General features: G+C 54.7%; 7 protein-coding genes across 7 annotated transcripts; 5 read left to right on the forward strand and 2 right to left on the reverse strand.

Moving 5' to 3' along the window:
- Positions 1 to 1,014: 1,014 nt before the first annotated feature.
- Positions 1,015 to 2,106, forward strand: Z520_12191 (uncharacterized protein; the record flags this gene model as incomplete). The annotated part of the gene is made up of 1 exon (XM_016782678.1): positions 1,015 to 2,106. One exon carries the CDS (start codon positions 1,015 to 1,017, stop codon positions 2,104 to 2,106), a length of 1,092 nt encoding a protein of 363 aa, XP_016626230.1.
- Positions 2,107 to 2,508: 402 nt separating this feature from the next.
- On the reverse strand, positions 2,509 to 5,132 carry Z520_12192 (uncharacterized protein; the record flags this gene model as incomplete). Its single annotated transcript, XM_016782679.1, has 2 exons — positions 2,509 to 4,919; positions 4,982 to 5,132. 2 exons carry the CDS (start codon positions 5,130 to 5,132, stop codon positions 2,509 to 2,511), a joined length of 2,562 nt encoding a protein of 853 aa, XP_016626231.1.
- Positions 5,133 to 5,946: 814 nt separating this feature from the next.
- On the forward strand, positions 5,947 to 7,014 carry Z520_12193 (uncharacterized protein; the record flags this gene model as incomplete). Its single annotated transcript, XM_016782680.1, has 4 exons — positions 5,947 to 5,993; positions 6,082 to 6,099; positions 6,163 to 6,601; positions 6,667 to 7,014. 4 exons carry the CDS (start codon positions 5,947 to 5,949, stop codon positions 7,012 to 7,014), a joined length of 852 nt encoding a protein of 283 aa, XP_016626232.1.
- A 3,708-nt stretch (positions 7,015 to 10,722) lies between these two features.
- Positions 10,723 to 12,600, forward strand: Z520_12194 (uncharacterized protein; the record flags this gene model as incomplete). The annotated part of the gene is made up of 1 exon (XM_016782681.1): positions 10,723 to 12,600. One exon carries the CDS (start codon positions 10,723 to 10,725, stop codon positions 12,598 to 12,600), a length of 1,878 nt encoding a protein of 625 aa, XP_016626233.1.
- A 1,990-nt stretch (positions 12,601 to 14,590) lies between these two features.
- On the reverse strand, positions 14,591 to 15,693 carry Z520_12195 (uncharacterized protein; the record flags this gene model as incomplete). The annotated part of the gene is made up of 2 exons (XM_016782682.1): positions 14,591 to 15,230; positions 15,299 to 15,693. 2 exons carry the CDS (start codon positions 15,691 to 15,693, stop codon positions 14,591 to 14,593), a joined length of 1,035 nt encoding a protein of 344 aa, XP_016626234.1.
- Positions 15,694 to 17,752: 2,059 nt separating this feature from the next.
- On the forward strand, positions 17,753 to 18,266 carry Z520_12196 (uncharacterized protein; the record flags this gene model as incomplete). The annotated part of the gene is made up of 3 exons (XM_016782683.1): positions 17,753 to 17,846; positions 17,878 to 18,045; positions 18,097 to 18,266. 3 exons carry the CDS (start codon positions 17,753 to 17,755, stop codon positions 18,264 to 18,266), a joined length of 432 nt encoding a protein of 143 aa, XP_016626235.1.
- Positions 18,267 to 19,475: 1,209 nt separating this feature from the next.
- On the forward strand, positions 19,476 to 20,740 carry Z520_12197 (uncharacterized protein; the record flags this gene model as incomplete). The annotated part of the gene is made up of 2 exons (XM_016782684.1): positions 19,476 to 19,859; positions 20,159 to 20,740. 2 exons carry the CDS (start codon positions 19,476 to 19,478, stop codon positions 20,738 to 20,740), a joined length of 966 nt encoding a protein of 321 aa, XP_016626236.1.
- Positions 20,741 to 20,883: the final 143 nt, after the last annotated feature.

The following is a 20,883-nucleotide window of genomic DNA, read 5'->3' on the forward strand; positions in this document are numbered from 1 at the left end:
TCATGCACTTTGAATTGTGACGACTAGGATGATTGTGGGCATACCTGAGCTGACCAGCAACCCCCAGCGCTTGTAGCTGGTTGGTTACACAGGGGATGGCCATGCCATGCCGTACTCCGAGAGTCTTGGGGGCGCCCGCACTGCTTGCACTAGATCTGCCCCCTCTTTTTTGGCCCAGCAGCTTCCAGTGATCACCAGGTGGACAGACGGAGAAATGGGCCAGGGAGAAGGAGAGACAAAACTCGTCTTGCTCGCTTAGTGGCGTGGGTGGTTGATCTGAAATCTCAGTTCCAGCTAGTGAGTTGCGGTCGGTGTCTGTGCTCATTCCCTGTCGTAGTGGTGGAGAAGGAAGAGGAGGAGGCAGAAGGGGGATGAAGCGAGCGAGTTTCTGTGACAGGCTGACAGGAGCCAGAATTGCTATTAGGTAGGTAGTGGTGGATAAGCACTGTTAATACGGTGGCGTTAATACGGTGGTTAACACGGTCGTGTTAATACGGTGGTGATGGTGGTGATGGTGGTGGTGGTGGTGGTGATGGTGGTGGTGGTGATGGTGGTGGTGGTGATGGTGGTGGTGGTGGTGGTGATGCTGGATCGATCGCAGTGAGTGACACATCGACACTCGACGCCCATGCAGTGATCGGCTGAATGAATCTGGCCGGTGCCAAGTCGCCAGTGCCTTTCGGGTTTAGCAACCATTGACAGAGAAGAGACTCGCAGGGCAATGGAATGTTAGCAGACTCCGAAACTCCGGGGGCAAATCGCGGGGGCAACTCTACTAGGTATACCGAGTACACAAGCCCCATGGCGAACAAAGGGGATTTCCAGTTCATATGGACATGAGCATTTATACCTAGGTACTATATAATGATCGAGATGATGCTGACGGTCAAAGGTGTTCACTGTCTGCAGCAGGTGCCAGCTAGACTCTGGCATTGATCAACGTTGGCAGCAGTAACGGCCCAAAACCCACCATCCACAGCTAGGTACTGACTTGTCCCGTCTCCAGCCCCCATCATGGCAGATCATGGTCTGGTTTTGGTGACAGGCGGGTCCGGTTTCCTGGCAGCCCACTGTATCCTCGCCTGCCTTGAGCGTGGCTACCGTGTCCGAACCACCGTCCGATCGTCCAAGCGAATAGAAGATGTGCGAAGCATGCTCAAGGCGAGCAGCAGCAGCAGCAGCAGCAGTGGCAACGAATCAACACTCAACCTCGACGACAGGCTCACCTTCTCCGTGGCAGACCTGACCAAGGACGACGGGTGGGCAGAAGCTGTTGAAGGGTGCTCTTACGTCTTGCACGTCGCCTCCCCCTTTCCTGCCGGCGCCCCCAAGCATGAGGACGACCTGATCGTGCCCGCCCGCGAAGGCACGCTGCGAGTCCTGCGTGCCGCGCGAGATGCCCGGAGCGTCAAGCGTGTCGTCGTCACCTCGTCCTTTGCGGCTATCGGCTACGGCCACACCGACAAGGACCACCCGCCCAATGTGCCCTACACCGAGGACGTGTGGACGAACGTCAACGGACCCGGGATGGGCGCGTACCAGAAGAGCAAGACGCTGGCGGAGCGCGCGGCCTGGGACTTTGTCAAGGGCCCCGAGGGTGGCGGACTAGAGCTCGCCGTGGTCAACCCCGTGGGCATCTTCGGGCCCGTCATGGGCAGCGACTTCGCGACTTCGATCCTGGTGGTGCAGCGCCTGCTCAACGGCTCCTTACCGGGCTGTCCCCAGGTGCAGTTCAGCATCGTCGACGTGCGCGACGTCGCCGACCTGCACCTCCGCGCCATGACCCACCCAAAGGCCAAGGGCGAGCGCTTCCTCGCCGTCTCCCCGCCGGGAATGACCATCCAGCAGATCTCGCTGGCCCTGCGCGAGAGGATGGGCACCGCGGCCAAGCTCGCGCCCACCCGACAACTGCCCAACTTTCTCCTGAGGCTGGTCGCCCTCTTCGACCCCAGTGTCGCTCTGGTCGTCCCGGAGCTCGGCAAGACTAAAGTCCTCTCCAACGACAAGGCAAAGACCCTGTTGGGTTGGCAGCCTCGGCCGCCCGTCGATGCCCTCGTGGCTACTGCAGAGAGTCTGATCAAGTTTGGCATTCTCAAAGCAACATAAAGGGTGGTATGAGACCGGGGAATTGGGGAACCGGGGAACTCTTCCAGTATGGCAGGTTTTCGTACATCGAATACCCTCATTAGCATGGGTCTCTCATATTTGTCTTTTTACAAAGGTCTATCTCGAGCGCTTTCTGGAACAAATACGAACACCGTGCAAGCATGCTCATGCTCGTCTCATCATTCTCGTCAGAAAATCCTTTCCAAGCCTATGATATGCCATGGCGCCAGACAATGCCTCTAGAATTCACAGATCACAGCCTTGCTTTGCGCAGATGAATACATCAAAAACCAAGCAATGTCACAGTCGTTAATCTTCATGTCAGCTCCCACACGTATGCGTGCCTCCAAAGCTCTGCCGCTGTAGTGCCGCCACCTTGCTCCAGACACAGCTGAGATCTGATCAGGTAAACTCGACGCTTCCACCGGTCCTCCCTTCCCTGGCCAGCCTCGCCTGCGCCCGCTCCGCTCGCCTTCTCCTTCTGTTATTAGCATACTCCGTCGCTCCACTCGTCTCCGTTCCAGGAGAAGTGACACCGCTTCCCGCTGGGTAGCCTAGATTGCTCGCTGATCCTGGGATAGGCGGCGGAGGCGGAAGAGGCACTTGGTATGTTTGGCCGGTACCTGTTTGCACATTATGCGGCTCAGGTGGAGTAGGGTATGGTATCGTCGGAGCGGGACTGAGCCCAGCAACAGACGCTGGCGGCTGAGGAGTCCTGGCTGCGGCTGAGTGTGGCGTGGCAGCAGCTTGACCGGCAGCTTCGTTCTGCGCCGCCTGCTCGGCTTCCAGCGCTTCAGTGCGTCTCCATCGTCGATCAGCACTGGTTGCACCCATCGCCTCACTGTCGCTCCCGCTGAAACTTGAGCCTCTCCTGGATCTTCTGGCCGCCGCAGAAGCCTGACGTTCTCTTCTCCGCGCCTCACGCTGTGCTGCGGCTTCTTCTTCCGTCAACCGCCGAAGGGTCACTTGGCGGCCATCGTTATGCATGTTGATTTTGACACTGACAGGAGGAGATTCCACGCTGTCGGTCCTGTCGTTGTTGCGACTACTTTGTCTCCGCCGACGGTGGGAGCCCTCCGCCGCCGCAGCTCCGAGGGCTGCTCCCGCCAGTCCAGCTGCGGCTTCATCGCGAAGATGATGTCGATGTCGTTGCCTGCCGGATCCCGTGGTGTAAAGTTCGCTGCCCGATGAGTCCAGGTGAGGCGGGGGTATAGGAGGAATTTCTGCTTGGCCTGGCCCGGGAACGGGATATGCAGCAGCAGGCGGACCGGGAACTGGATAAGCAGCAGAAGGAGGACCCGGCTGAACGATAGGAGGATCGTGGCCGACGGGTCTGATCCGATCTCTATCGGCAAGGGCACTTGCTGCTGCGGCACCTACCCCTGCTCCTGCTGCTGCTGGGATGGCTCCGCTCATTCCAGGAGGGCCCAGCTCGGTCGATATATCTGATGCAGTCTGACTGCCCATCCTGCCGTGGCGGACTCGTCTCGGGGGAGCAACTCCATCGCCCGTGTACCTATGACCCGAGTCCATGCGCGCTCTTCGCTCGTCCTCTATCCTCTCTCTCCTCAGTTGTTCCGCACGAAGATCTTCTTTCCGTTGTCGGCGGTTTTTGAAAAGTTGTCGAATGGCGAACACGGTCCCTCCTGCAGCCACAGCATCTCGGAATGCATGCGATCTCCGATCGCGCCGCGATGGAGACCCAGACATGTACGAATCGTACGAGTACAATGACCCGGATGGTCTGCGTCCATCCGGTCCTGGCGTCATTGGAGTTTGGGCGAGAGGATGCGTGGGTCTAACGTGGCCCGGACTAGCACCACCCGGTGTCACTGGACGAATGGAGGGCGGCCTGCCTTCTTCAATTCGCGACATCGAGTCTGTCGTGACAGACTGATTGCCACCGAGCGGTGGTCTGTAAGGGCCAACGTCCGAGTCGTCGTCGCGGTCTCTGCGACCCATCAGTTTCTTCACTGCGGCGACAGCTCCTCCGATCGCCGCGACTTGTAGAAGACGATGCCCGATGCCGTGGCGCGACCGATCGGACATTTTGTCGTCATCGTAGTAGTAGGACGATCCGCTTCCGGTCACTTCGGTTCCAGATCCTCCGTGCACACGGTGAGGCGAATCATCCCTCCTCGATCGTCTCCTGAACAATGCTGCGAGGCCCGCACCAGCTGCACCAGCCAGAGCCAGTTTTCCCAGCCCTGTGTGCCTGCGGTCATCGACGGGCTCAACAACATCAACCTGGTGATTACTGCCGCCAGGCCCATAGCGACCTCTTCGCCTCTCGGCCAGAAACTGCAGGACAAAATACAGGAAAAGCAGGAAAAAGCCCCATAGTGAATAAAGAACAAACAAGTAGGGAGGCGACCCGTAAAGAGTCAAGCCAAGGGGAACCTGAACGATCCCGAGCAGAGCAATAGCCCGGCCCAGCCAATGATGGAGCATGGCGCTGAGAGGAATGTGTGCCCGCTTCCTCCCTTTTTCTCTTCGGTGTACCATACAGCCTCCCATGACCTGAACCCAGATCAAGACGTATATTGCGACACCAATCCCGTGATGTGGATTGGTCAAGCTTCTGTTGGGACCAACTGCCTGAAAGCCGAGAATGATGACCACCGTGCTCAAGAGGAGGGTTAGGATTTGGAGCCATATGTGCAGTCGGAGGGCGAGTCGGGGCTGGCGGCCGTAGAATCGCATGAGGAAAATCGCGAGCGGGACGATTCCGAGGAATGTGATTGCGGCGATGATGCCGTGCGCTTCGACCAGACTATGATATCCGGTCAGGGAGAAGAACCGGTTTCCCATTCCTTATTTGTGACCACGTCAGCCTTCCATCTCATGGTAGAATTGCTGTCTTCTCTCTTCTTACCGTTGTATCTCATTGTCGCAAAATTCAGTCCAACGAGATTGGGCAGGAGAAAGTCGTCTCTTCCTGCATCCCAAGTCCCATCGCCCACATGCATCGTGTTCGAATCATATGTGCTGCTCCCCGGAGGAGAGAGTTGCGGTGAGGGCGACATAGCTCGAGTGCAGAGACGGTATCTGCAATTGACAGATGGACTTATGTGGAGGCTTTTCCTCCGACGATCAAGAGGCTTGAACCATCCAAGGTGAGAATGATTTTGACCTTTTTTTCCCTTCTGGATGGCAGTTGTTTGGTGGCTTTGCGGCTCGAGCGGGAGCTCTCACTGATCTTCGCTTTGTTTACTCGAGCTCAGCAAGCGGGGTAGATGAGTGGCCGACTTTTTTTTTACTGGAAAAAGTCGAATGGAATATACGGTGGGAATGCGAGGGAATGGATCTTGGAGCTGAAACGGTCCCTACTCGTAGGTTTGGTAGGAAAAAGTATCACAAGAGCAAGTCCGCAACGGGAGAATGGGATTGTCTGGATGCACCCAGAGTGAGGAGTGAGTTGTCCTGCTTGCTTGCGAAAGCTCACTAGGCGCAGGTGACTTGCCAAGATCAAACCAGAGCCGTAGGATGGGCAACAACCACAACCCCGGCGCCCATCCGGGGCACCACCCCAAAAGAACCGCTTAACCACAGGCCACTAAGGGCGGCCACTGGCGGCCAGGTGCAGTGGCGTACGGGCACCAGCGGGCTTGTCGATTTCTCCATTGTCCATTCGTCACGCCATCGCCTCAGCCCGTGGCTACCCGCACACTATCAACACCCTTGCTCGTGCCTTGAAAGCGTCCGCCTTGGGACATCGATCATCCTCCAACGTAAGAAAAAAACAGGTCCACGAGAAAACCAAACGACCCCAAAGGTCGATGCCACTGCCGTCGTCGCTGCCGTCATCAGATTCATATCCGCCTTCTTGCACCATCGACAATGATTGATGACGACCAGTGGGCTCGCATTGTAAGGGCCGTGTCAAGGTACGAACTGTTTGAATTTTAGTCGCCCTTATCAGTGCCCAGATAAACTAGAGACAGACCCTTGGTGCTAATCGATACATTTCTCCAGACTTCTCGGATGGGTCTAGTAAGTCACTCGACAGACCAGAATAGCATTGGCTACAGGCCTGGCCGCTGATTCTCGCGACAGTACATTATCCTGGAGTGCTTCGTTCTATCCCCAACCGTGGCTGAATTGGAAACGTCGGTCCACTCATGGCCTTACCATCGACTTTCCGCTTCTCAACGTCCTCGGTTTTGTATGCTACAGCATATCGACCTGCTCTTTCCTGTATTCACCAACAATCCGAGAACAATATGCCGTGAGGCACCCCTTATCCCCAGAGCCGACCGTTCAGGTGAATGATGTTGCCTTTGGCCTGCACGCCGTTGTCCTCGTCATCTTGACGTATTCGCAATTCTTCTCGCGGCTTTGGGGCTTTCGAGACGCAGCCCATCAGCGAGCCACTCGCCCAGTTTTGGCAATAGTGTGGGGGAGCCTTCTGGCTGTGGCTGGCACGGTTGTGATGGTACTTTTCCGCTCAGGATTGAGGGACCAGGATCCGATGGACTGGGCATGGATAGATGTGGTAAGATGTGTCCTTCCAGCTCTTCGTCGTTGACTCGATCGACTGCTAACGGGTGCCCTCCGCAGCTGTACACTTTGGGATATGTCAAGCTCGTCTGCACATTCGTTAAGTACATTCCACAAGCGTTCTTCAACTATAAGCGCCAATCGACCGAGGGATGGAGCATACTGCAAATCTTGTTCGATCTTACCGGAGGTGTGCTGTCCATAGCTCAGCTGATTCTCGATGCGAGCTTCGGCGGTGACTGGAGTGGAATCACTGGAAATCCTCTGAAGTTGGGGCTCGCGAATATTAGCATGGGCTTTGACCTGCTTTTCATCGTCCAGCACTATATTCTGTACCGGGGCCGAGAAGGGACGAGCAAAGGCTCGGACGATGACAACGACCCCGAACGGCCGCTACTCAGTCGTTGACTGCACGACCCAGCCATCTCGCGTGTCTCCCCGAGCGAGGCCATAGTCCCGTGGTTCGCATGAACAGTCAGGTGAGGACGAGGACTCAGCGCCGAATACTGTGTCGGCGGTCTCGGAGGTATAAGATATCCTCGAGTCGAAAAGGACGATCGGTTCCAGCTCAGACGCCAACAACCTTTCCCCTTTGGGCTCGCATGGGTTTCTTAATTTGCACTCTCGTTTGAGAGGCTTTTCGCCGGATCTGGACCAACGGCAGTGTGGGCTGTGCAGAATAAGGGTCACTGGCTCCTCGCTAAGCCACGTCTCTAACGAAATCCAGCAGGATTGAATTAATGAAGTCCGACGGCCTGCTCGCAGGAGGTATAGATTGTCGAAATCAGGCATTTGAGCACCGGCTCACAGTGGAGTCAACGCCGACAACCTCCCTGTGCCAAAAACAAGTAACTTGGTCTGTCACGACTCACCGACTCACCAGCTCACCGACTCACTGGTGTTCATCACACTTTGAATCACATAGACATCACATCGAAGAGCAATAATAGATTCCGTGCGAGGGTTGGTGATGTTTGTCCGTTTCTCCATATGCTACAATAGGATTGGGGAGCCCGTGCCGAGTCACAAATCCTTTGAGAACCTGACCGAATACGGCTTCCACGCTAGGTTTCATGTGCTTCGACGGGATCCCTGCTTCGACAGTCCGATCCCCAGTAATCGTGCGAGTATACTCGGTATACCTCGCACTTTCTTCCTTCACGACCCTCGCCGGCAGCCGGGAATATGCCAACATTATTGCAGGACTCCATTTCTGCCTCGTATTTGTAGCCAGATTTGGGAAGAGAACCTTGCAAGGCGTTGGTAGGAGTACATCTCCGAGCTGCTGTAGCTCTCCGGAAGCTACATCCCTGATGAGCCTAGTTAGCGCTCCCGTCGGAGGGGGCTGAGTGATTTTGTTCGCTTCGGATGAGGAAGGGATTAGACCGAAGCAGACTAGACTGGCACGGCATGGAGGACGGCATCGGCCAACAAGATGAGTCTCCGTGCACTTTTGAAGCAGTTTCTTTGGCTGTTCACGAGTCGAACGGCAAATGCGCTCGTACGTCTTGCATATTTAGGGCAGAGCCCTTGTTTCCTGGAGAGGTTTGAGCCACAAGGGTCCCGGGGAGGTGAAGAAGTTGCGGGCGAGTTCCAAGCAAGTTCTCTGCGACTGCGGGGCGTCCCAGGGGAGCTAAAAAGGGCCACAAGTCAGCTAGGCATATGAACTGAGGCTCTGGAACTGCCCGTTGGGAGGAAGAATGCCAGATTGTGACAGACTGTGGGGAAACAGGTTGAAAGAACCACCGTGTGAGAGAGATACAGAGAGGCAAGAGAGAGACGACAGAAGATGGAGGATGGAGGATGGGCAGGGGACACATCAGTCCTTGCAACGCGGTTGAGACTATCACGGCGTTGACTACGGCGTTTGGGGGAGAATTGTTGCCTTGAGGCCCAATTTGCGAGGTGAGGCAAGCCAGAGACACCAATAAGAAACGAAGGCTTAGCAGTTGGAACCAGTTGCTGTTGGCCTGCTAGGCCTGCTGGGCCTGCTGGGCCGACTGGGCTGCTCGTCTGCTGGTGCCATGCCAGCGCCTTGTGCCTGTGCGCATGCCTATTGCAGGAGGTGTTGGATGGCATCAGCTGCCGCGTTCTGCTCTACTGCTCCAGCAGTTGCTTGGTTGGGTAGCGGGCAGGAGCAGCCGAGCACAGAAGCGAAAGAGAGAGCAGAGTCAGAGATGACAGAGAAAGAGATTCTCACCTTCTCACCCTTGTACCTCGTACGTGTCAACCCTGATGGGCCATGGCTGTTGCGCATAATTCCAGGGCGCAACCCTCTTCCGTGCCTGTCTCGTTCCTCACTTCCCAATCGCACTCTACTACTGCCGCTCCACTGCTCTTCCTATTCTTTTATTTTCTTTTTGTTCTTCTTTCGCCCTCGCAACGGTATCTGACATGCTGGTCGGGTCGGAATACAAAGCCTCCGTAAAGCACCGTGCTATGGCCGTTGGCGTTGCTATTTCCCGCCGAATGCTCCGTAAGATGTATGATAATGTGATATTTCTGGCCTTCCGGCAATTTCCAGCAACCCTCTTTTCCCTGGCCCGGCTCTCGGGGGGGTTGGTGGGCAGGGGCCTCTTCATTGGCGTCAGCCTCCCTTGTGTGGGTCGCTGGCTTAGGGACTTGGGGGGTACTCTCGCCTATCATGTCGAGGCGTCCAACCCCCCCAAGCCAAGTCTTCGATCTGATTGATCTCCATTAGCAACCATGCGAGCAGTGCTCAGTCGCCTACCTAAGGAGCCTCTTGGTCTGCCCTTTCAGCTTTCTTCCCGCGAGCCTCCATGAATAACGAGGTGCGTTAGAGGGGTCCATAGCCCATTCATTAACAGCCTCAATCCAGACCATGCGTGGCTCCCTAATGCAACAAAGGCACAAACTAAGTCTTGATTTAGCTACACAGCGACGCACTCCCAGTGACCTCTCATGGAGTGGCCAAACCTTCATCTTCGCAACATAGCCCGTACAAAGGCCAAGGATCATCCTAGCGAAGCTGTATCCCCCGTTCAATTCCAGTTTTCTCTCTTCTCTGCCCTCTAAAAGACTCGTAACCATTGATTCCGTCCAAGTTGCTTTGGCGGCGGGGCTGTGCTGGCAACCTGCGCACGCATCTGCGCTAAGCCTCCCAAGGCTCCAGCGATTGTGAATTTCTGCTCCCTCATCCTTTCAAACCTTGGGAAGAGCGGGAAGGAGAGCGAGACGAGGGGGAGAGAATGAGAGGGTGAAGTTAGGGACTTGACTCGTCGCTTCTATTCAAACCTAAACACTCTCTGCTCGGCTCGGCATCCAACAGCCTCGCAACCAGAACGTCGTTCCTCTCCGAGTCGCCTGCTGGTTGCCGCTCGTACGTACGCTCGATTCAAAATCTTTCTTCCTGTCTACGCCCTTCTGTCACCGCCTTCAACCTCCAGCGATTCCGAGCATTCCAAACCCCCCAGACCACCAGACTCGACCAAGTTCTGTGCCTCCAGCCCCGACTCTGCCGGTGCTTCCTTCTCAGCCAATTCCTCAAGAGCCTCCAAGAGCCTCATCCCGCTGTGGACTGGTTTCACAAATACCCCTCACTTCCCGCCAGCATCAACTGACCAAGTCACCCACGAGTCACCCCCGTTACCAACCTTACCAGCATCAAGCCAGTTTGCATCCCGGTATGAGTCTTACCACCCCTTCCCCATTTTTGCTTTCATCTTGTGGCCAATGCATTCCCATCGTTCTTCAGCCGCTATCTGCCCGAATACGCAAGTCACCACACTTGTGATCCCGGCCTGACGTGGTCTGGAACCTTTGAACCTTTTGAGTTCCGAGTCGTCGAGGCCCCCCCTCCCCCATTCCCCCGCTGCTGTGTCTTGGTGGCAGGAAGTTTGGATATCCTGCGATCCATGGACACGGGCAATAGCACGCCCAATAAGTCTCTGTCATTCCATGTCATGCGCTCTTGATGGAAGTGTGTCCAACCAGTAAAAGTTGAAAATCTCACTCACTGACACGGCATATGATCCAGAGACATCGATCCCAGACGACTATTTGCACCGATAGTCAAGAAACCTCTCTGCCTATCTCTGGGCCATCACCTCATCCCTTTTTTTGGATGGTCTGCCATGTGATTTGTCGGGCTCACTCATGTCCCAAGATCAAGATATCTTTTACGACTACGAGCGGGATATCATTGCACCCCTCCGGAGCCCGGGACTGGAGCCAGTAAAACCCGAGTACGGGCCACGAGAAAGTCCTGCACCTCTTGTACCCGCCGACGATACATCCTCTGATTCCTCCGGGGCGGAGGACACGGAAGCGGTACCACGTCGGGAGAAACCTATAGCACGAAAGGGTCGAGCAAACCGCACCTTTGCCGATGGCGTGCTGATTCTTTCCTTAGATCCTAATCAACGCGCACTTGCCAGCCAGGCACGGCAAGAACCGTTGGACTCGAGGAGTCAGTCAGAAGAGGAAGAGGATGATGACGGCGACGACAATGCGGCTCGAGGGGGCCGGAGACAGATGAGGAGGCTCGGGAGGGTCCTTCGACATGGAGCAAACACGGCTCCAGTCAAAGCAATGCCGGTACCGCGGACTGCCCTGCCCGCCGATCCTGATGGTCTCGACGATGACGACGACGACGACTTCCCCATGGTTGACAGTCCAGCCAATGTGGCTGCAGAGCAACCGGTACGGTCGCCTCCGAGACCTGCGCACGCCATACAAAAGTCAGAAGGGCAGTCTCAATCTACCTATACTACGTCCAAGAAAGTGGATCTGTCAAGAAAGCAATTCAATACAATTCCACCCCCAAGGACTCGCCAGCTGTATCCAAATCTACGGCTGAATCTTACTCCGAGCATTCGTGACGGCGATCAAGATGACGACTCAATCCTCAAGTCACCTATTCTCCGACAGTTTGCGATTTCGCCCCGTGATGCACATCCGGATTTCACCTTGCCAGCCATGCAACAAAGATCCCCTCCACGTTCCTCGCCCGCAGGTCTACCGGACTATAGGACGACGCTCCCATCTCTGAAGATCGCCATTGGCGATCTCCCGGAACCAAGCATGGGAGGATTTGCCTGCCAGTCTCCGAGCATGGGTCCGCCTTTATCGGCCCAGTTTGCGTCTTATGCATCTCCGGCTTCGTACTCAGCGTATTTTGCCATGTCCCCTCCGGATCCGCCGTCTCACAGCAATTGGCGGACAACGACTGGGAATTCCACTGCATCGACATTCTCCGATCATACTTCATCAGCTTCTGTCTCTGGCTCAACGCCAGCCTCGTCAATCATCACGCCATCTCCAGCAGCCTCTGGTCCCTCTGCGTTGACTCCTCTACCTGAGCACGATCTAGAGGAACAAGTAGAGGACAGCAGGACGCAGAACATCCCCTTCAAAGAGACGGATCTGGCATCTCAAGGTGAACCTCGACTCATACCTCGGCCTCGGCCTCGGCCTCAGCCTAAAGCGCCCTCAAAACCTCGATCCCAACCTGCAGCGCGATTGAAACTTCAATCCCAGCGTGCCGCTCGACCGAAACCTCAGCCCAGTCCTGCCACTCGATCGAAACCTCAGCTCCAGCCTCAGCCTCCGCCTCCTGACCCTGAACCCCAACTTCAACCTGAATCTCAAATCGAAGCGGAACACAAGGCTGGATCCGAGACCGAATCCGAACTCTCCGAGCTCTCCGAACTTGAATCTGAACTTGACTCGGAGCCTGAGCCTCAGCCCGAATCCAAACCACAATCCAAATCGCAACCAAAACGTCCATCCGTGTCTCAGTCAAAGTCTCAGTCCGAGGTGGTCCCTAGCCCCCCCACAGGGCCTCGCTTTTCACTGGGACCTTTCAAGTGCACATACGAAGGGTGTACCGCCGCACCCTTTCAGACTCAATATTTGTTAAACAGTCACATGAATGTCCATTCTAACACCCGAACTCATTTCTGTCCCGTCAAAGATTGCCCTCGAGGGTATGGTGGCCTGGGATTTAAGAGGAAGAATGAGATGATCAGGTGAGATGATCCCTCCGAAAATAGGATTTCCGTCCATTGCTCATTGCTCTCGTCCCGACAGACATGGCTTAGTTCATACATCTCCCGGGTACATATGTCCTTTCTGCCCCGATCAGCAACACAGATATCCCCGGCCGGATAACCTACAGCGTCACGTACGACAACATCACTCGGATGAGGATCGCCTTGACCCTAGACTCCGTGAAGTACTCAATCAGCGCACCGATGGAAACCCCAAGGCAGGAAAAAGGCGTATGCGCTTGTTCTGACTGTTTGAGACTACCGTCCTCGAGCCCTTTGGATTTTCGGGTCGAATCGCTTTCACCGTATTGGCAAGCGGTTCTGAGGACGAAGCGCGACAGATCTGCGTAACTGGAAATTTCTAGCGTTGGATTCTTGTACAGCACATTCGAATCAAATTTACCGGCGCCAGCTTTTGTACTTCTTCTGTGCTTCTACCGACCCACAGCAGCAACCTGAATGAAGAATTCTATCTCGAAGGGTATGATTTCCCGTTGCAAAGCACATGACCAATTTAGAAGGGGATTATTCGAACCATTGTGCCCAGCCTCTGGCACCTGGACAGCTCCCGATATTCTCGGCCAGTTGGTTCTGCTTTTATCACCTCTCAACGGAGGGGAACGGATGCACCGAAAGCCATGGCTCAAAGCACGGAGCGCGAATTGGGGGTTTACTGAAAACGTCTGGGTCGCATGATGGATTTCATCCGGATGATTTTACGATATTATGACTTTGATGACCGCAGCCCTGCCCTGCTACATCTCTTGCTTCTGGCAGAGCTGCAAGCAACCCTGGCAATGTCTATATAGCCCTAGGACCGATGGTAAAGAGGCGACTGGAGCTATTGGGATACAACGTGACTGGTCACACACAAGGAGACGAGTTGCGAAGGAGAAAAGTGCGGAAATTGTCTGTACGAACTGAAGCTGATGTCTCGAAATCCTGTGCATGTTCATGCTGCCGGGTAGGTGAGGTTCTCACGCCCACACAAACGGATCTCGAAGCAAAGTCGGGCCGTCAGGAGCATGTCCGCTCAGCAAGCCATGAATGCGCCACAAGCACGAGCACGCAGATTGTCGACGTACGCAGTCAGCGGCAGAAGGTTGGCTTACAGTCCGGACGGTGCGATGTGTCCGACGCATTTCGTACGTGCGTAGATTACTGCTACTGAACGACGACGCACATCTCGTCCACCCTCCGTCGCCGAATTGACGGTGAAACGTACCTTTGGTTCCCGGTAGCGTATAATACTACGCTGATTTCCCCCTTTTTTTTCGCTTGCCCTGGCATATTGCATCCGCTCCATAGACAGACGGATGGCTATCTTCTTCATGTATATTATTATACCTCGTATCTCGTACCTATCCCAAGTACCTCGTATCTGTGTGACATATCATAAGTGTTTTGCTGTTCTAAGGATATAAGTTCCTGACTACAGCCACCCAGCCCCTCAGGACCCGAGTGAGTCCTCCTCCCTCTCAGTCTCACAGTCCCGGAGGGCCGGCAAGGGGGGAGACAAACAGTAGTAATTCCGTATGACGGGGTGGGATCCGATCCCCCAAACATTCCTGCTCTATACGCGCGCTGGCTATCTTGGGGGGGTGGTTGGGTGCCCGTCCTGTATCGGATCCGCCCAGGGAAGGAAGAAAGAGGAGGCATGTCCCAGCTTAACTTCGCACAAGCCGATGGCACATCGTTGCGAGATTGTTCTACGACTAGGTAGGCCGGGCCTGTTTGTCGTAGCGGTTGGCAACGGGCTACCTACCACTGCAGCTGATGTTGCACAAAGGGGTTTTATGCTTTTCATGCGGGCAGGACACCTTAGGTAGTCAGAAGAAAATAATTAGAAAACATGTGAGTGATACTCTTCTCGGAAAGATGTTTGGTATGTAGGTAGTTTCGCATCGTACCGGAGCCTATTCGATGATCAACTGCCTTCTCAGAAATCTGATCCGCCACTAGATTATCTTCGACTAGGCGCCCGCGACACCGGAGATCTTGTCCTGTATCCGCTCTACAAGGGTGGTGCCCGATTCCTGTCCCTTGCCCTCGAGCAACGTATCAATCTCCTTCATGGTGGACGGTTCCGTGAGACCCCATACCTTCCAAGGCCCTTCCTCGCCCTTTATGGTCATCTTTTGTATCACCACGTAGTCAATGTGCTTCAGGATGCTGTCCTTGTCCCGATCGGCGAGGAAATAGTTCTGGACGCTGCGGATGCGGACAATACACTGTCGGAGATATGTGTCAGCGAACGGCAAGGGGGCGAGCCTGTCCGAGACGACTCTGGTGCTCGCTTTGGGTAGAAAGACTGAGAGGGGCCACCGCTCAAGCCAAGCTGGATACTGAATGCCCGAGTAACTCATCATCTTCCAAGGTTCTTTGGTCCGGCGGAAGGCTTTCCGTTGCTCGACTCGCGTCCTCGCCTGGGCCAGCAGACCCTCGCAGCAAATAGCCTGTAGCCTTTTCAGATCCCCTTCGCCCAGGGCCTCGTGGAATTCCTTGTGTAGGTCGCGCGCGATCTGGTGTCTCTGGGAGAGCTCCAGGGGTTTTCTCATCTTTTTCCCCGTCACAGGGTCTCGTTTGACGTCCCATCTCAGGAAAACCACCAAGCTATGAATGAAGCAGGTCAGCCGTTGCCCCAGATTGTTTTTCCCAAGATCGAAGTCACATCTCCTCACCTCCACCAGTCTTTGAGAGCAGTCTTGAATCGTAGCCAGTGGATCCTTGTTCTCTTCATGAATTGGGGGCCCATCCAGGCCGGAAGGTCCGTGGCAGCAGGAAGCACCAAGGTCTGCGGCAGTTTTCCCAGATCCGTGCCGATCTGTTGCCGATTGGCTTTCTTCATCTGACTCTTCACCGAAACATGTTTAGGCAGCTTGGAGTCGATATTGACATTGCTCGAAAGGACGCCGGCGGCAGCGTTTCTGCGTCGAGTGGTTGTGAACTGACGGGTGTAAACCGAGGGTAAACGATGCGCGCATTGAGGGCAGATCTGAATGGATTGACCGGAAGGTGTCAGAGGTGAGGGTGACTTGAGACCCTTGCTTGAGATTCTGGCCACAGGATGCGCCATCTTGAATTGAGAGCGCACAGTAAAGACTGCTCTGCCCATTGAAAACCCTTTTTGGCGAGGTCGACAAAGCTCGAGGAGAAAAGAGAGCGCGAGCGCATTCGATGGACAGATGTGACGCTGCCCTATTTCTCATGGAGTCTGCCTGTCACCTTTTTTAAAGCAGCGCTACCATACTGACAGCGCAGCTCGCTTTACCTTCCTCTTATATGACCTTACGAGAAGCTTGTCCACGTGATATCGTTACACTTGCCTGTTGAGGCACACTCTCCAAATCCAGCTCAGATCCGGGGTTTTACCAGCTAAAGGACCTGCGTGGACCTTTCGGCTGAGTTCTCGCTCTCGAAACTGGCTTTCACGTCGTATACATTTTGCTGAACGCCCATCTTGACCTTGCTAGACTCCAGTCATGTCTTCTAAAAAGGACATGCGAAGGGCGGACCTCGGTCAGTTCTGAGACTTTGTCAAATTTTGAGGCACGCAGACACTGACGAGCACCTCTCAGTCATTCCCTATGTCGAGCCCAAAGACGAGAAGCCCACGGACTTCAGTTCGACAATAACGAGTACCATGCCCATGGCAGCTGTAAGTGTAAGATGCGACCGTTGTGATTCTGACATGCTGATGGCGGAGATAGATGTTCACGAGAAACAGGTAAGAGGCAGCACCTCTGAAATACTGTTTATCGCTAACCATAACGATCAGGATGCTTGGCTGGTAAGAGGGATGGAAACAAGACCATTGCCTTGAGTTGACGGGACCAGGTTTGCTCTATTAACAGCTCTTCTAAACTGGCTGGGCGAGTCACCAGCCCAGAGGACGAGTCCTAACGGCACGCCCGGATATTTGTCCTTTGGCATGGCTGGTAAGTGGCATAACAGTCTTTGCATTCGTGGTTCAGAGGCTGATATATCCGAAAGTGCTTGCCGTTGGCGTGGTATGTTGTGTTCCTGTCTAGCCTCAACTACGAGGTACTGAACACCGACTCACGGGTAACAGACATATATGCCCTTGTTTCTGCCGCCGCCGCCGAATGCAAGAGGCTCAGCAGCACCGCCAGCTGCTTCAACATGATGGATGGCAAAAGCAGGCAGCATTGAAGAGCTGTTTTGTGAAGAAGGGCTGTGTAAGTTTTGTACAGGTCATTTGGTGGCTTCGCGACATGGGCGGCAATTTATGGAGGCATTCGCATCAATTTGCTCTCGGGTGTTTGAGGCCCAGGTCACTCTTGGATCTTTTCTCCTGTTTCTAGTCAGAAGAGCTGCAATGGCGAGTGCGAGATAAAGGCAGCAAAGGCAATGCCGATCAAGCCCAGAATTTGACGGTGGAAACACTATTATCGACTGGGATTGGGGATCCCGATATCTGCACATGCCATTATCAGTACCTAGCACAAGCAGCGGATTCCCCGACTTTGTTCCTGGGGGTGGCCATTCCGAGCCTCAGGTAGAGCGGCTAGAACCTGAAAATCTGGAGCCTATCAATTATTTTTGCCACAGGCCTAGGTGGTAGCCCCCGGCAGGTGCCATCGGTGTCACCCTCTGTCAAGGGCATTTTTCCAGGCCTTGGCGGCCCCCAACGACGCAACTACAGCCTCTGCAGGCGCCGTTTGGGGGGCACCCGTCAACCCCCCGTTGTGTGTGAAAGAGGCGTGCGAGGGCAGCTTCTCTCGGCTTCCTTTCCTCGCTCGCCCAACCCCACCAAACTGGCGCGCACCAACCAGTCAAGCCAGTCACTGCCTCCTGCGGTTTCGCCTCTTGCATCAGCCCTTTCCTGCCCCCGTTCCTTTTCTCTCTCTTTCTCATACAAGACCATCGATCCATCGTCAGACTCTCCACTCAACGACAACTCTTTCGCTTGCAATTCAGCAGTCTTCATCGTCACAGAACCAACACTACTCTTTTCAAATCAACCCGTTCTTCGAGACAAACGAGTTTATGTCAACTATCCAAAACCTCAAAACTTTTGGTAAGCCGACCCCTCTTCTCACCCCCTCTTGCCACTTCCGCCGCTGCTCGTCACCCAAATCACTTGCCTCTATCGCGTGCCTCGACAGCGCCTGATGTTGCGAGTGGTTTTTGGAGAGCATGGTTCGAATCTGCCGTCAATCACCTCCTGCAACTCTCGCGTGCTCGACGGGCTGAAAGACTCCTTGTGTGACTCATGACTGACTGCTTTGTCTCATAGACCCCTTCGCGGAGGCCGACGACGACACTGGGGAAGCGAAGCAATCCCAGAATTACATCCATATCCGTATCCAGCAGCGCAATGGTCGTAAGACTCTGACCACCGTTCAAGGCCTTCCGAAGAAATTCGACCAGAAGAAGATCCTCAAAGTGATCAAGAAGAAATTCGGTACGTGAAAAGAGGATGGCCCTTAAGGACATCGGCTGACAAGAGAAATAGCCTGCAATGGCACAATCGTCACGGACAGTGAGATGGGCGAGGTGATTCAGCTTCAAGGCGATCAGCGCAAAGATGTTCAAGAATTCTTGGTCGCCAAGGACGGCCTCGAGCTCGACGCAAAGACTATCAAGGTGAGCAGATTCTGCTGCGCCGCACGCAATGACGCCTGACTAACCTTGTGCCAGGTCCATGGTTTCTAAACGCCTCAGCCGGCATCCTGTGCTATCCTGCTCGGTTATCGAGGACAGATAGAAGTTGTCGACTGGGCCTCAAATCACTTTTCTAACGATTACTTCTGGCCTGTGTGTCTTCGCTGGTCGATGCAGTGGCCTGGTCACGATAGCACTTTTGGGATGCGATAAGGTTACGCGTTTGATGATACCCACGATGGAAATTTTGCCTTCGGACGGAATGGGTGGCACGGGATTGTTGCAGTACGGGATAGGGATCAGCAACATTTGGCTGTGACGAAGGTGCTCACAGCACTCGGCTGGGGACGCGAGATACGAGGATTGGGCTGGTTTCTATCATTGATCCCACCAGTCCATGCATGGTAGCTTTGAAATCATTATCGGAGTGTTGGAAACAACCAGTGTCACTTGGGCGGCGTCCGTCTTTTCCATTGTTCTCGTCGAGTTCCCATTCTGATGACCTGCCGTTCTTGCGCCACCGGAATACACGCTTTGGATCAACCAATGCCTTTGTACATGGACTAACCTCATTCCACCTGGTTTAGATGAATGTACCAGCTCCTGTACCAGCTGGAGCGGCCGGAATGGCTCTGCCGCCAAGAGTCTGGGGTAATTTGAAGCGAGCAGGCTTTGACGTTCGTGTGGTTCAGGTTGTGCCTCTTGTCGCGTCTGGCATATATAACAGGTCACGCGCCTCCTTTCTGCCACCACTGCTCTTCACCCTTTTGCCTCGCGTTGACGCATGGTTTGTCTCCTCAAAAACCCTAAGCCTTGTATAAGAAGACCAGGAGAGTTTGGGCTTTTTTGACTTTGGGAACTGGGACAAGATATTTACTAGTTTTTTTCCTTTTTGCCTGGAAAAGGGCGGGAGACCACCACCTCCTCACAACATCCCTGCGGAAGGAGGCTATGCAGTCGCCATAGCGCTGCAGAACCATTTTCCAACTGGCGAACTCGGGCCAACATCTGGCAGGCCCACCATCATACGGCGATGGCGATGCTTTTGTTCAACGACAACAACAGCAACGACGCAACGACAGGGGAAGCTTCCGCTATGCTGCTGCCAGTGTTGGTCCTTCAAGCCCGTCAGGCCCGTCCCGGTGGTCACCACCCCCGGCCCAGGTCCAGCCCAGCAGCCTTGTGCCCGGGGTAGGCGGCGAGAACGCTACCAACATCGCCAGTGTCGCCATGTCGGCTCGATACCCACGCGTAGCGGTGCTCCTGGGCGTGCAGCCTCGATGGCACGTGCCGCTCTTGCTCTGTCGGGCTCTCTCGACCGTGTCGGCCGCGTGGTGGGCGTGCCAGACTTGTTTCAGCATCTATCTGCTCATCTCGGACTACGATACAACGGCGGCGGCGGACACCACGACGACGTCGTCGTCATCGTCGTCCTTGTTCACGACGCTGTCAGCAGCAGGTGGTGGCGGCGGTGGTGGTATCACTGGCGGAATGAGCGCTGCTGCTGCTGGAGCTGGAGCTGGAGCTGGGAACAGTGGTTCTCGTTCGCTTTTGTTGGAGAATCGCGTCTTCAGGCGCATGGCTGTTGCGCAGGTGTGCTTGAGCTTTCTCTGGGTATGTTCTTGTTCCCATTATTGTCCTTGATCCTTGATCCCTCTTTGCCTCAGGGGGAATGTTTATGGAGAATTTGCCTTGCGCCCATCATCCTCATCACCCGTTGCAATGCCCAACGGATGTTTCTTCATGATATCTGGTCCGGCTCGAAGATGCTAGCTAGCTCTCGGGCTCAGCCTTGCATTGAAACCAAACCCCCCGTCCTATTTTCCCTCGTTCAACGCGAGCCAAATTTAAGGAAGAAAGATCAGACCAAACTCAAGCTAACCTGCCGCTCTCTCGTTTGTTTCCTTATCTAGGCCGGCGCCGCAGCCTACCTCGCACACATGTTCGCCTCGTCCCTAATGTCGCGGTGGCTCTTACACTACTCTCCCCTAGCGGTCCTCGTGCGTCTCTGCAGCCTCTCGATCCTGCTGTCTTTCGGATGCCTGCAGATCTTCCGGGCCTCGCAGGCGACGGAACCGAACTTGCACCTGCTGAGTCGCAGCCTGCTGGCCTGGATCGCCATCTCGATCGCTCTGATGCTCGCGTACTTTTGTACCCAGCAGGACATTTTCTCTGCGGCGGCCTACGAGCAACACGGCCGCCACGATGACAGAGACCGCGAGGAGAGAGATAATCGTCGCCGTCGCCAGATTCTTCGCCTCAAGTGTCTCTATGTTATTTCGGCGTGTAGTCTTTTTAGTCTGTTGGTCTTGGTGGGCATCGTACAGTTTGATGACATCGACATGAGTTTCATGGGATTGTATACGGCTGCTCTTGAGAGAGGCAGTCAGGGCTGCGTTAGCACTTTTGAGGATTGCAAGGCGTTGGCGGCGGATATGCTTCGTCAATGGCGCAGGTTCGCTAATGGCGCGGTGAGGTTTGGGGCTGAATTGTGACATTTAACAACCCAAAAAAAAAGACAAAGGATGATGACCAGCGAGTTTTGTCTCTTTTGTTTTTGACTTGTTCCTTTTTTAGTTAACTGCTCAGAAATGTATGCTATGCACGGATGGACGGACGCTTCGGGTGCAACGAGGAA

The sequence above is a fragment of the Fonsecaea multimorphosa genome (assembly GCF_000836435.1).
Source record: "Fonsecaea multimorphosa CBS 102226 unplaced genomic scaffold supercont1.49, whole genome shotgun sequence".
Classification (NCBI taxonomy): domain Eukaryota; kingdom Fungi; phylum Ascomycota; class Eurotiomycetes; order Chaetothyriales; family Herpotrichiellaceae; genus Fonsecaea; species Fonsecaea multimorphosa.